Raw genomic sequence first — 15093 nt, 5'->3', positions numbered from 1 at the left:
GGGAGCACTAGTCAAGTCACTTCACTTACAAGTGTATCTTTCATCTGCACACAAATAAGGAAGTGGGGCAACACCCCCAATTCCCATCCTGCCAATCCGTCAGTAAAAGTACATCATGCCGAGTGATTAAAAGCACTGTGTGCTCTCCCAAGGGACCCTGGTCCAACTCTACGCACCCACATGGCAGTTCACAGATGTAATTTGTTTCAAGGGATCTCACCAATGTACCAAAAAAAAAAAAAAAAAAGTTGGGTGTGGTGACCTCTAATCCCAACACTGGAGGCAGAGGCAGAGGCAGGCAGAGGATCTGAGTTTGAGGCCAGCCAGGTCTACAAAGAGTTCCAGAACAGCCAAGGCTATCACACAGAGAAACCCTGTCTGGGGGGAGGGGGGGTCAAGTCTTACCAACACATGACATGCTCATGCTACTCAAGTTTTTTCTTTATCATTCCCCTTTTCTTCCCAACTCATCCCCACCTTGCCAAGTATGGATCCAAGTCACCAATACTCAGCTTACCCATCAAGCTGAAGTTTGCTGTTGTTTTTCGAGACAAGATTTCTGTGTGTGGCCTTGGCTGTCTAGGACTCGCTTTGTAGACCAGGCTGGCCTCAAACTCAGATCCACCTAACTCTGCCTCCAAGTGCTGAGATTACAGGCGTATGCCACCACACCCAGCTTCAAGGTAGTTTTAGCACCAGATTCAACTCTTAAGAGCTTCAGTGCCAAACCTGGCCTGTGCCTTACAGCCTGAGCAAAGCATATTACTGTGCTCTACAGTAACACAAAGGCAGAGTGTGGCAGGCTACACAGGTTTGTGCCCTGCACTAAATCCAAATTTCATTTTTATTGTATATATGGGTATACCATCTGGCAATTGGAAGTCAGAGGACATCTGCAGGATTCATTCTACAAGCCAGGGCTACACAGTAAGACTCAATCCCCAAGGTTTTCTGGTTTGGGGGAGGGGGCTTCTTTTTAGACTAGGCTGGCCTCAAAAGCCACTTGCTTCACAATTGTGTACACTACCTGCCTAGCAAGTTTTTTTCTACTACTCTGGTGGTGGCTTAACAGTAATGGCATATCTCCAAGTGGATGTGGCTTTCAGTACAAAACTTGGCAAATTCCAAAAACATCTAAGGGTGTAGGCTCAGTTGTAGAACCTTTAGCAGGTGTTAAGGTCCTGGTGGCACAGCAGTGGTGAAGGCGCAATAGATAGCAGCACACAGTAACCAGTACTCAGGACGCCGTTTTGAGATTAGCCTAAAGTACATAATATAGAGGCCATCTCAAGAAAAACCCCAACCTGTTTGTGTGCCTTTGTTCTGACATTTGTTTCAGCCTGAAAGCCTTAGACAAACAGTGAGTGCTGGCACTTGTGAGCCTTGTGCTTGTGGAGTAAGCTCAGGTGAGACAGTGCAGCCAGGCCCAAACAGCACTTCTACAAGGGCCCCACAGTCAGGTTTAACTGCAGTTGCTTGCACTGAAAGAGAAGTCTGAAGACATCCATCCTCAGCCTTTTTGTCATAACCAGAGACTAGAGCCCTGGCAGGAATTAAAGCATCAAGATTGTCCCAGACACTGAGGCAGAAACAAAACAAAGTGTAGCTTTTAAAAGATTTATTTGACAAGGTTCACTTAGCGCAATACACCTAAAAGGAAATCACAATACAATGAAAGACTTAAATCAAGGCCTCAGAATTTCATACAAACACCAAGACCAAAAACCCTAAAGTAATGGTATTGCGTCTGAAAATTTCTCCATTAACTTAAAAAAAAAAAAGCTTTAAACTCACGTGCCTTACAGGTTATCAAATGAAATTAGAATTAACAAACATGCCAAATGTTTCACTTTGTAGACACAGCTCCTACATTGAGTTTTACAAAAAAGCATGTCTTTTCAACATGCATCAACGGTGTTCAATGTAATGTATTATCAGAGCAACATTTAACATAATTCAACTGTTTTAACCTAAATACACTTACTGCTTACGTACATCCTACAGTAACTAGAGAAAAGCTGGGAATTGTTTAACAGTTTCATCTCGCAACTCTGCCCCATCTATCGTTCTAGGTGATTGCTATGTTCAACACTGAACCTCAGTTCGTTAACAATGCCAATATCCCCTCAGAGCAGGCATAAATCACAAGGCTGGGCTGCAAAAACTGTTAAACTGAAGGGTTTTTTCTTTAAAAAAAATTTTTGACCAAGAGTCAGTGATCAAAATCAATTACATTCCCCATCCACCACTCATACTGGACATGCTAGACATCCCTCCCATTCCATTCACGCCCATAGATGCACGGCTTCCGCTACTGTAGTAGCTGCTGTTCACTGTTCCTTGGCTACCTGCAAAGAGATCCATTTGACAAGTTAGGAGTGGTGCCAAATAATCAGCCAAATAAAATACCATTCCAAGAAAAAGTTTAAAAGGTATACAGTACAAATGGCTGCTGTCCAAGTGGCGAGAAGCATGTCTGCGAAAAGGGAATCCCGACTCCAAATAAATCTCATTAAACCCTTTTCTCTGCAGTACCAACTTGCCAGACTCTTGTGCTACCATTTTTAGTGGATTCTTCAGGATCAATGTGAAAATTTAAGTTTAAAGGAAAACTAGTGTTTTTCAAAAATTGCAAAATTACTTCAAGTTTTAAAAGCTAAACAAAGCATTTAAAAAAATTGTACCATAAACATGTACTATGTGTCCATCGAATGGTGTGTATGAATAGGGAGCATGGGGGAAGTCTTTTGCTTTACCTATTCATGGTGGGCAGGAAGTGAGGACCAAAGTTAGACTAAAAGCAACTCACTGTGCCCAAAATGGCAGCCTCCATGGAGTTAAGTCAGAGTCACTGACTGCTATAAAGTGTTATCACAACATTATCAGTATTTGCTATTGGGAATTTAAATTATATTTTTTGAGAAAATATTTACCTATGCAATGTTTGATTGAAAATCACTGGAGTTTTCCTGTAAAACTTGGTCTGCAAAAGGATTTTGTAGGGTAAGACTAAAATACCAAAATCACCATTCTTTAGACCAATTGAAAAAAAATAAAACCATCCCTAGGTTAACCAATTAGTAAAACACTGTCTTGAACCCAACCACCATTCACAATATTTAAAAAATCACCCTCTGTCAAAAACTAAATGTTATCACAGAAAAGCAAACTAATGTTGTAATATATGAACACATGTTTTCTGGCTTGACATTGTTCCAAAACTGCAATGATTAGGACACATGCCCCTCCTCCCAATGACTATGTCTACAATTAAGCTATAAAGAATTTTAACAAAAACAAAACCATACATTTAATACCCCACTCTTTTTAAAAGGAGCCTGTTTACATATCCCATCAACTAAAGAAGCCTACCTAAAACTTACTCTACATATGTAAAAATCCAAGCTTACCATATCCACTCATGCTGCTCTGGCCACCGTAGCCACCTCCATAACCACCGCTCAGCTGCTGGCTGGCTGGGCCACCATAACTGGACTGGTTTGCTGTTAAGTTAAGAGAACATTAGAGCTTTGCTTCTTATCTAACGTGGTACCTGGTGGTACCGGGCTTGTAATTCTATGTCTACAATTTTCCAGTCTTCTATTATCTATGACCTTTCTATTCATCACTTGAGCTAGTCAAATGTATGTTTACCAAAGGGTTGAGGACTACAGTACACAATTCCTATGTAGCAGCATTTTGTGGTCATCTTATAAATCTAATTTAATGGGCTTCCCCCCTTAGCTTTATATTCAGATGTCATTCTATAAGTATCAATTAACACCTAATTATGCTCAACTAATTATGTTCCCAAATCTTCTATTTTTGCTAAGTACTTTTAGACTTAAAACTTTACAGATAATCTAACATTCAATAGTCCCCTCCCCCGAACAATACTACTTATATCTACTTTGAATAATCTCCCTAAGTAGCTTTAGATTATTTATAAAATTTCAGTAATACAGTAATTATAAAGCTTTCAAAGAATGTACTGTTTCTGCCTAATTGTTTGCTAGCTTAAGATTATTGTAACTTAAAATTATGCTAATAAACTCTTTTGCTTAATTAAATATATATATTAACCTAGCTCATTATCTACTTATACAGATATAAATGTTTTGGTTTTTAAAAAAACTATCGATATTTACACAAGCCCATGCCTCCCATCATTTGGCTACCATAAGCACCACCGCTTGCTCCTGCTGTAGAATTCAAGAAGAGTTCTACATATCTGTGTTCTGAAATGAGAGAAAAGGCATACAAGGTTAGCTGTAAGAAAAAGACACTAAAGTGATATTTACACAAACCCATGCCTCCTAGCATTTGGCTACCGTAAGCACCACCGCTTGCTCCTGCTGTGGAATTCAAGAAGAGTTCTACATATCTGTGTTCTGAAATGAGAAAAAAAAGTTTGAAAATGTTTGTTGGTGAAAGAAAGCAAGATAAGCAATTTAAAAATAATTTGTGAATAACAAATGTTTTGGCAAAAAGAAAAAGAAAATTCCCATGTTAAGAACTAGCTTTTAAAGCACTCATCTTAAAATACTTATTAAGGAAAAATTATGTACTTATCACAAATCCCAAAACATTAAAAACAAAAAACAAAAACAACCCAAACTGTTTTTTCAATTCATGCAAGCTGCCCCACTAGAGATCACATCTCCTAAATAGTCTTACTACACTATTCCTCTACTCCAAATGCTTGTCACTCAATTGCCAGAGGTTACTATGTTTTAATTATAATTACACTTACGCATATTTGCTTTGTCTTTTGACATAGCTGCAACAGCATCTTCATGGGTTGCAAACTCAACATCTGCTTCACCAGTTACTCTGCCATCAGGTCCAATCTCAATGTGTACTCTCACAGGGTTGAGTGGTGAAAAAAACTAAAACAAGTTTACAAGTTATTTCAGAAATAATTTTTAATATAATCACCCGTATTTTTACTGCTGTTCTGCATTATCTGAAGTAAATTTATTTGAGCACTTACATTATAAATGTCATTTTCAGTAGCTCTGTATGGTAATCCCCGCATGTGTACGCAGTGTCCCGTTGTACTCTGGAAAGTAGAACCACCATCCCCGTATCTGTGGTCAGACATTCCTGAAAAACAATAATTGAGGTCTAGATGGACAAGTGTGTAAGTACCTTTCAACTGAGAAATTCAATTCTTACCTTACCTCTTCCAAATCTATCCGAACCAAATCCATATCCATCATTATAACCATTATAATCATCATAGCCTCCATAGCCTGAAAGATGGAAAAGTACAATTAGTCACATATACACACACAAACACTAGACAAAACAAACTAACTTAATCTTGCACATACACACCTCCACCATAAGCACCACGCCTCATCCTCTCAAAGCCAGCTCCTCTGCCAATGCTGTTATACCCTCTGCCAGCCCCAGGTCTGTCATAGGGACCTGGCCGCTGCATGGCCATAAGTTTTCGTGGTGGATCATAATGAGTTCTAACTTCAGCTCGACTGCTCTTAAATATTTCAATATACCTAAAGCATTGTCCAAAAGGAAGGGGAACGGGGAGGGGAGAAAAAACATTAGTTCATGTCATACAGTTACTCAGTTACACAAGAAAAACAATTTAGTCATAGCCATGAAACTGACTATTATTTAAAGCCAGATTTCTTACATTTGCATAGGCAATGACCAGAAATTCACTCAAAAGACTATTTAAACTTTATAGAAAAAAAGAAAAAAGAAAAACTCCTCTGAGGCAGAGCCCAACCTTAGAGGCAGAGAGGAGTATTGTAAGTAAAGGGTTTTTAGGAGGGAAGAATTCCACTCAACTTTCAGTATTTCAACTCTTTTAAATCCTTTGGCAGCATGTATAGCAAGTGGGCTAAAAAGCCAGCCTCCACCAACAGTCTAGCCCACACTACACACTTCCTTTCGCCAATACCCAGCCTATGCTTTTAGTAGAAATCAGCATAGGTAAAAAGCGCATGCTTCAATGAAAAATAGTCACAAGCAAAGAGAAAACCTTTTGTGACAATTTCTTGAAAGCTATGCTTATTAATACATATGCAGAATATTTATACAGCAAGAAAAAGTTTGTTGCATTTCAACTTTAAAAACAAGATCAGAAAGTATCACATTTTCTTATGGTAATATTAATTTCCTATGTAAGTGTTATTACAGCTAAAGACAGATTTGCATTAAATTTTTTTTAAAGCCATAGTCTCTCAACTCTATTATTGGGGCTAATAAAACTAAGAGTCCTACGAAATTGAAAGGATGGCCCAAATAAACTAGGGTTAATTTTAAAGCCTAAATTTAATTTGAATGTAATACATAACAAGTACGAATTTAGAAGTTATACTAAGTTATCAATTAACTAACAGGAAATGGATTGTTTCCTCCTCCTAAGCAGAGAGAATATGGATTTAATTGTTTACCATAAGAAAAGTGACATATCCAACCAACCATCCATCCCCACCTGTGCCCTATTCTTTCCTTGTGTTTCTTTAGAGCCTTTTCAGCTATTTCCTGTGAAGCAAACTGCACGAAGGCCTCCCCCGTACTCCTCCCCTGGAAGTCCACCGGCAATGTTATCCCATTTGGCACGATTTCCAACCCTTCAACCCAAGGACAAATAACCCCAGTAGGGGGGCAATATTAACATCACAAGCCCAGAAATGATTCTTCTTATAGCTTTAAATAAACCAGAATTTTAACTTTAGGTGAATGGTATGCTTTCAACAAATACTCTTAAGAATATGCATTGAAATAATAAGAAGTTCCACTATTACAAAGTATAACTCAATTCTTAACACACCCAAGGCACAGTATATACATTTAAAAAAAAAAAAAAAAACACTTTTTACTCCAGAGGGTGCATTAAGAATTCAACAATTAAAAACATGTTAATCTATGCAATTTAACAGAATTATACAAGAACTTTTTAAAAAATTAAGCATTAAAATAACAGTTTAAGTAAAATAAGATACCTTTTAACCTCACATATTTCAATTCTTTTAGTTATTGGAACTTCGAGTTTAAAATTACACATGTAAACAGTTTATATAAAAATTGAAAACATTACTGAAGAATCATAATTGACAAAACATACAAACTAAACTTTCAACAATAACTATCTACACAGCAATCATGCACTCTTATATGCTCTAACAGTAGTATGATTCACTTCTGGAAATTCCGTCTATGAAAAATCCTTCCCGTGGATACATTCCCAAGCTTACAAAAAGGCCTTAAAGCACTTTTCCTAGAAGATATGAAATTATGTTCATATTTAACGTTGACAGATAGCATTCAATTCTCACCAATTTAGATAAAACAAAACAGACTTGATTTCAAACTAACAAAATACTACAAATTGATACATAAAGTTTTAATCTATAGTCAAAGTTCTAATACATACTATGCTAAAAACCATAAAAGAATTTCTGATTAATTCTGCTTATAACATCCAAAGTATTAATAGTATTGAAAATATAAGATTTAACATTCTGCTAAACATGCAATTCTATCAGCTCTTCAACATAAAAACATTCAAATACTTTAGGCCCAGAACAACTTGAAAATACTTTCTATACTGTTTTCACATGAGACTACAAGCATTCAACCTACACTTGCTACATTTCACTTTCATGATTTCTAATATTAGCTAAACCAAGTTCCTTTCCTAACAATCTTACATAGAGAATTACACTAGTTGAAATATATCTGGTCCCGTGACCGAAAATAAGTTATATTACAACAAGTATCATAAACTATAATAATCTAAACTCATGCTAATCTAATGTTAAAAGAGCTTACCTGTAACTTGAAGTACTTTGCTAAACGGCAATATGAGGTAGTTAAGATGGCTGAGTAGAATCCTCAAAGGTCTACTCTGAACTACAATACTAAATATAGGCAAAGTTAACACTTTGGAAGTACTTCTAATTTCCACCTTTAAGATGGGCTTAAGTTATTTGAAGGTCTCCAGGAAGAAAATGTGAATTCAACAACATATATTCAACAGCCTACTTAAGTACCTAAACTACTCAACTTTAAAGTCTGCTAATACTAAATCATGTCGCCAGAAGCTGCCATACCTCACTGCTCAGCAACAAACAGGACTACATACCTGAGAAGAACTGAACAATTTCTTCCTTGCTACATCCAAAAGGGAGTCCTCTAAGCCGTACAAAGCCATCATTGGCCGTGTCAGGACTATTTGGACCAGTATGCTTCAACACCCAATCCATTTCAACGTTGTTTGACTTGAATACTGAAAGAGGTGCTTAGAATTAGTCTATTAAGTTAGAGAACAAAGTTCAGATTTCCTGGGTTTTTAGGTGACTAGGAAGAGTTGCCATAAAGTCCCTTAGATGACCATTTCCATGCGGTCAAATACCTAAAATTCAGAAGGGGTAAGACCTCTATATGTTTAAGCATTTACTGTTACTGGGGCAATGTAAATCAAACCTTCAACATATCTGTGTCCCATAGTTTCTCTGTCTTTTTTCAAGGCCAATTTGACTTCATCTTCTGATTCAAGTTCAACAAAAGCCTCGCCACTCGGTCTGCCTTCTCTGGTGTAGATGAAACGAATACCTTGAGCCCCATTTTGAATTTTGCAGTCTGAAAAGAAAACAACTGTTAATACAGAATTTAAAACTTAAAACTACCTCTGGATGATACAGATGAAATGCATTCGAGTCAATCACAAAAATCTCGTATAAAAACTAAACTGACCAGCCGGGCAGTGGTGGCACACACCTTTAATCCCAGCACTCAGGAGGCAGAGAGGTAGGTGGATCTGTGAGTTCAAGGCCAGCATGGTCTATGAAGTGAGTCCAGGACAGCCAAGGCCACACAGAGAAACCCTGTCTCAAAAAAAAAAAAAAAAAAAGACTAAACTGACCAAGCACATGCACCACCAAATCATAACCTCATATATAGGATACATTCCTAATCCATCAAGATAACTCAATGCTCAAAGCCAGTTCTAATGAAGCCACACCCTTGCCTCTAAGTCTCCACTAACCATCTCTTAGTGCAATGTCTCAGAATAATTTATCTGGACCTAGTGAACTCACAGCATTTTCTGGTTTGGCTACCATGTTAGCTTTACTCACCTGATTTGGGATTAATGTTAACAACTAAAGGCTCCAAGTTGCACAATTCAAGTCAAACTCCGACGGCAACTGCCCCCTGCAATTGCTTCCAGTATACTTGGTTCCATTTTCTGTTACCACAGTTAAATTCAGATAGTAAGGTCAACACTACAAATACCTTTTTACAAAATCTTTTAAGTCGTGTGGGGGTAGTACACGCCCCTTTTATCCTAGCACTCATGGAGGCAGAGGCCAGCCTGGCCTACAAAGCCTGTCTTGAAAAACAAAAACAGAAAAATCCAAACAAAAAAAATTTTTTTCCGATTTTTTTTCTAAATACAAATTTCTCTTACAACAGTGGGAACAGGATTCTGGTAGAAATTACTCAGAAAGTCTGTGTGTTGTAAAAAAGGAACACTACAGTGACGGAAACTTCCTTGGTTTCAGGGTTCTCAATTGTAAAGGGAGCCAGACCGTGAGTTAGCTAGATCTAAAGCATGAATTCAACGACCAAAATCTTTAATTAGGAAAAATAAACTTTGCAAAGTATTCACACAAGTCCAGTGGCGCTGCAATAACTTGTCCAACTACTGGCTCGTCAATTTTCTCAAGACTGAAGGAGGAGAAATAACATTTTTCCCGACTTAAATTTTCCTTAAAGACAACCCCAGAAGGCACGGATCGGTGTTTGAGACAGAAAAGATAAAGAAGAAAAAAAATAATTCCGCCGGGCTGCCAGCATCCCCAAAGGGAGAAAGAGGGGGGGGGGGCCGGATTTCGCAATTACCATTGCGTAACAGCGGCCAGGGGGGCGCGAGCAGCCTGGGGGAACGGCTGGTGCCCGCGACTCGCTAGGGGGCGCCCGTGAGGTGAGGCCCGCCCCGCCCCGGCCCCGCCCAGCCCCGGGCCCCACTGACAACTCCCGCCTCAACTCACCAGAAAAGAAACGCTGCACTTCATCCGCCGAGCAGGACCAGGGCAAGCCCCGGACCTTCACCACGAAGCCCTCTCCGCCTTCTGCGCCCAGCATCATCGTCTCTTCCCGGGTCCTGGCGTCGAAATCGACTGCGGGGCGCCGGGGCGGGGTTGGGGGTTAGGAACACGGCCACGGAGAGAGGCACTTTTAAGCGGCCCTCCCACTCCAAGGCGCCCTGCGGAGTCGGGGCGCCACGACGGGAGCCCCGCCTCTGCAGACACCCGAACCCCTTGGAGACTCAAGCATGCAACCCGGCCCCGGCTAGCCCGACCCCGATCCCCAAAACCGCTCTGTGCATCCAGTGTTTAAGGCCCCCAACTTAAGAAGACCCCGGCCCAGAGCCATGGTGGAGGCAAGGAAATGGCGGCCGCCGCTTCCGCTCCGCCTCCTCAGGCATCTCACACAATAGAAGCGGCGCGGCCTGCAGGCCTAGGCGGCGCTGCCACGCCGGCGGGACACCCGCGGCTCCCAATGGCGGCCTGCGCTCGCATCGGGCCCCCCCACCCCACCCGGGTTACAACCTAGGCTCAGGGACGAGCAATCGCTGCAAAGACAGGCGTCCGTGGAGGGCCCGGGCAACAAAGCACGACAGACCGCCACTCACCTCCACACAATGCCTCGGCGTGGCTGAAGAGAAATGATTAGCGGGCGCCTGCGCAGCCTAAATAAAGCCCTTCGCACAAGCTCTGCGCACGCGCACCCCGTTGCCCGCCCCGCCCACTGGCGTCACTTAACAAGTAGGACGCATGCGTAATGAGAAAAACCCGGGCCTTCTCCCGCCGTCTGCTTAACACACGCATGCGTATGGGCTCAACCCCCCCCCCCCTTCCCCTTCTTTAAACCGGCCGAGGTTTTTTTGTTGTTGTTTTTTTTCTGCGCCTGCGCCTTTTCGCCGCTATTGCGCTTTGGCGTCCCAGCGGTTTATCGTTTTAATGCGCAGGCGTGTGCCTTCAAACCGTTCTCCAGACCTACCCGCCGGCGTGGGGGAGGGGAATGGCGGCAACGAGCGGCCAGCAGTGACTAGATAGTAAGCCAGAGTTCGCGGTTTGCGGAGGCGGTGGTTCTACCCTTAACCCGCAGCATTTCATCCCCCATCCTGTCCGTTTTGAAAGACAGCACGAGGAAAAGGAGGCCCTGCCCTTTCTCCCCCAGAACCCGTGGGAGCTGAAGAGCGGAGTTGTCCCGAGCCTCTTGCTGCCGCCCCGCCCCTGAGCCCAAAGCCGCGGTCGCCGCGGGGCGCCTGGCGCCGGCCCCCTTACCTGCCGCTTTGCGGGCTCAGCCCCCGGCCCACATGGGCGGCCAGCGCCCGACCCTATACCCCACTTTAGCCAACGAACTCGCACTCTGCGAACCCCTCGTCTCCTTAGGGCCGCGGGCCCTCGCACGAGAACTGCTCTCTGTGTGCTGCGCCTCGCGAGTCAAGTCCGAGTCGGCCCCAGAGCGCGGCGCCCGACCACCGTGCTGCCTCTTTCCCAGGTGGAAGACACCCCGGTCTAGGAGGCCCCAGAGTCACCCCTTGTACACGTAAAATGGTCAAGGGGTAAAGTTAGTGAACTACAGCAGTACAGCAGAAAACAGATGAAGCCCCGAGTCTCTCCGGACCTCAGGCAGCCCTGGTAGAAATTTATAAGAATGTTGGGCGGTGCCCCAATGGGTACCACTGTGGGTACCAGTATGGGTAAGCCTCTGAGTGCCATCGCAAGAGGTTGCACGCAAAATACGTTTTCCTCCCAAGTGCAATACTGAGGAGGCTAAATGCAGTTTGGACTGTTTGCTTTTGGTTTTTTGGTTTTTGTTTTTTGTTTTTTTTTTTTTTTTTAGGTTTTTCGAGACAGGGTTTCTCTGTGTAGCCTTAGCTGTCCTGGTCTCGCTTTGTAGACCAGGCTGGCCTCTAACTCCCAGCGATCTGCCTGCCTCTGCCTCCCAAGTGCTGGGATTAAAGGCGTGCGCCACCACAGCCCAGCGTTGGAGTGTTTGATTTAAAAATGGAGGGGTTATCAAAGGAAAGGTGCACGGAGGGCGGGCCGGAACTCCGACCCTGTAAAGTCTGCGAGAAGGTGTTAAATACTCAGGAAGGCATCACAGGCTTTCAGCAAGAGAGCCACAGGAGCTGTGTAACGTGAAACTTAAGGTGTAAAGGAAACTCAGATGAAGCAGGCAGGAAGAGTAACTGTGCATGACCTCACCTGCAGTGGATCTAGAGGAGATAGGAAACAGTAGCTAAGATCACCGAAAAGTGAGACCTCCGAGTCTTCCAGCCAGGAGATCGGTGAAAAGCAAGAACACAAGCCCAGCCCAGGACGGCAACAGACTGTGTTCGTGCCAGCCTGGGAAATTTAATGAGAGCCTGTCTCAACGAGTCAGGAAGGCCCGGCGTGGTGGCGCACGCCTGTAAGCCCAGCACCCGGGAGGCAGAGGCAGAAAGATCTCTGTGAGTTTGAGGCCAGCCTGGTCTACAAAGTGAGTCCAGGACAGCCAAGGCTACACAGAACTCTGTCTCAAAAAACAAAACAACAACAACAAAGTCCGTATTCCACACTGGCTGGTGGTCGCTCTAGTGTGTTTTCTCGCGTAGTTCATGGTTGACCCCAGCCGGCCTGCAGACCTTCGCACCATAGCCGGCCTCTAACATACCTTCATCACCATCAGGCAGATGGCACTCAGCGCAGCCTGGTGGGTGAGATCACCGAGTGATTCGAGCGGAAGGGGTTCTGCCTGGTGGCCATGAAGTTCTGTCAGGCTTCTGAAAGCAGCACTACATTGACCTGAAGGACCGTCCTTTCTTCCCGAGGCTGGTGGACTCAGGGCCTGTAGTGGCCATGCTCAGGGATGGGCTCAATGTGGTGAAAACAGGCTGAATGATGCGGGGTAAACCAATGGAGCCGATTCTAAGCCAGGCACCATTCCGGGGGATTTCTGCATTCGAACTGGCAGGAACATCATTCCTGGCAGTGATTCAATGGAAAGTGCTGAGAAAGAGACCGATCTGTCTGTGGTTAAAGCCTGAAGAACTGATTAACTACAAGTCTCCTGCCCGTGACTGGGGGTGTGAGTGAAGGTGGGTAAACAGGGCCCTTTCTCAACCTTACTGCCGGGTCTCTGGACACAGCTCCTCATGCCCCTGAGTGGATGGATCCTCTTTTCTAAAACGACACTTTGAAACTGGGGGGAAAAAGAAATCAGGAAAAATCTTAGTGGTGGGATGCCGTGTACATTTCCTGCATATGTCGTGAAACCCTGTCTTTTGGTTTTGGTTTTCGAGACAGGGTCTCTCTATGTAGCCTTGGTGGTCCTGGACTCACTTTGTACACGAGGCTAGGCTGGCCTCGAACTTACAGATATCCCACCTGACTCCCTAGTGCTGGGTTTACAGGTGTGTGCCACCGTGCCCGACTGAAACCGTGTCTTAAGACAAATAGATTACCAGGAAAGGACTCTTCTTTAGTCAATTCACAGCAATTTGAGGGCTCTAGTGTTAGTAGATGACCTATGATCATTGGTTTATGATTAGATGTATTGGGGGTGGGGAAGCGATGCATACTAGAGAGGCTGTGAGCACACCCACCCTTCCACTGAACTCCATCTTGACACACACACACACACCATTTGTTGTTTTTTAATCATTTTCACTTTGCACAGTTGTGTGCCTATAGTCCCAGCTACTGGGTTGGGAGAATCATAGATAAAAATTCTTTCCTTAGCCGGGCATGGTGGCACACGCCTTTAATCCCAACACTCGGGAGGCAGAGGCAGGTGGATTACTGTGAGTTCAAGGCCAGCCAGGTCTACAAAGCAAGTCTAGGACAGCCAAGGCTACACAGAGAAACCTTGTCTTGAAAAACAAAAAAACAAAGCCGGGCGTGGTGGTGCAAGCCTTTAATCCCAGCACGTGGGAGGCAGAGGCAGGTGGATCACTGAGTTCAAGGCCATCCTGGTCTACAAAGTGAGTCCAGGACAGCCAATCCTACACAAAGAAACCCTGTCTCAAAAAACCACACATACAAAAAATCTGCCTGCCTCTGCCTCCTGAGTGCTGGGATTAAAGGTGTCCACCACCGCTGCCCAGCGGATCTGAGAATTTTTACAACTTGTAATAGTGAAAGAGTTTGAAGAGCCTCTTGTATATGAGGGTTCCAGGTACCTAAATCAAAGTTGACTAACACAGTGCCTTTCCTTTAATCTTTACTAATTTAATACTGGGAAAATGGTAATTATCTGCATCTGATCACTAAGTAAATTTTATGATATAGCCATTCCCCTTTATGTAAATCATCCAACACAAAGCTTTCTCACATAGAAAGTTTAGTTTCTGGGCTAGGCACATTTGTGTATGTCTTTTTAAAATTAATTTATTCATATTGCATCTCAATGGTTATCCCCTCCCTTGTATCCTCCCTCCCTCCCATTTTTCCCTACTCCCCTCCCCTATGACTGTGACTAAGGGGGACTTCCTCCCCCTTTATATGCTCATAGGGTATCAAGTCTCTTCTTGGGTTTGTGTATGTCTTTAATCCCAGCAGAGCAGACTATCTCAGTGTGAGTCTGAGGGCAGTCTGGTCTACTTAGTGAGTCCATCTTTCTTTTTTCTTTTTAGACAGTGTCTTACTATATTTCCTGTCTCATCTAGAATTTACTATGTAGACCAGGATGGCCTTGAACTCACAAAGATCTGCTTTTCTTGCCATCCTTTTTTCTTTACTGCTTTCTCCTTTGTTTGAGCCAGATTCTCTGTATCCCAGGTTAACCTCGGCCATATCCCAGGCTAGCCTTTTGTCCACAAACATTCTTCTCCCTCAGTCTCTGGAATGCTGGAATTACAGGATTGAGGTACCACAGCTGGCTCTTGGGTGCTTCTTACATATTGCTTTAAGGAGCTCCTTAGAAGAAAAGCAGACTAAGCAGCAGAAGATATTTCAGAATTTAAATTTGATAAGCAAGCTTTCAGAGTGAAGGCTTAAACTCAGGTTTGGGGGCTTGAGAAAAGTGCCTTTACAGGCAGAGCCATCTCCCCAGTTGCTGTTGCTG

General features: G+C 43.3%; 1 protein-coding gene and 1 pseudogene across 8 annotated transcripts; one reads left to right on the top strand and one right to left on the bottom strand.

Moving 5' to 3' along the window:
• Window positions 1–1806: 1806 nt before the first annotated feature.
• On the bottom strand, window positions 1807–10819 carry Hnrnph1 (heterogeneous nuclear ribonucleoprotein H1). 8 transcript variants are annotated; one of them, XM_051168375.1, is made up of 14 exons: window positions 10673–10818; window positions 10029–10157; window positions 8461–8616; window positions 8120–8263; window positions 6467–6605; window positions 5341–5519; window positions 5184–5255; window positions 4994–5127; window positions 4754–4889; window positions 4332–4391; window positions 4149–4238; window positions 3411–3503; window positions 2934–2983; window positions 1807–2348 (listed from the first exon to the last, which is right to left on the bottom strand). In XM_051168375.1, exons 2-13 carry the CDS (start codon window positions 10123–10125, stop codon window positions 2934–2936), a joined length of 1350 nt encoding a protein of 449 aa, XP_051024332.1. In that variant the 5' UTR covers window positions 10126–10157; window positions 10673–10818; the 3' UTR covers window positions 1807–2348. The 8 variants fall into 8 exon arrangements, with proteins under 8 accessions (XP_051024332.1, XP_051024333.1, XP_051024330.1 ...); XM_051168376.1 differs by having other exon boundaries at window positions 4179–4238; XM_051168373.1 differs by lacking the exon at window positions 2934–2983 and having other exon boundaries at window positions 4179–4238; window positions 10673–10819.
• Window positions 10429–13124, top strand: LOC127207888 (nucleoside diphosphate kinase B-like; annotated as a pseudogene).
• The last annotated feature ends 1969 nt before the right edge of the window (window positions 13125–15093 follow it).

This window comes from Acomys russatus, chromosome 25, assembly GCF_903995435.1.
Source record: "Acomys russatus chromosome 25, mAcoRus1.1, whole genome shotgun sequence".
In the NCBI taxonomy this organism is placed as follows: domain Eukaryota; kingdom Metazoa; phylum Chordata; class Mammalia; order Rodentia; family Muridae; genus Acomys; species Acomys russatus.
This window is presented reverse-complemented; position numbering and strand designations above follow the sequence as displayed.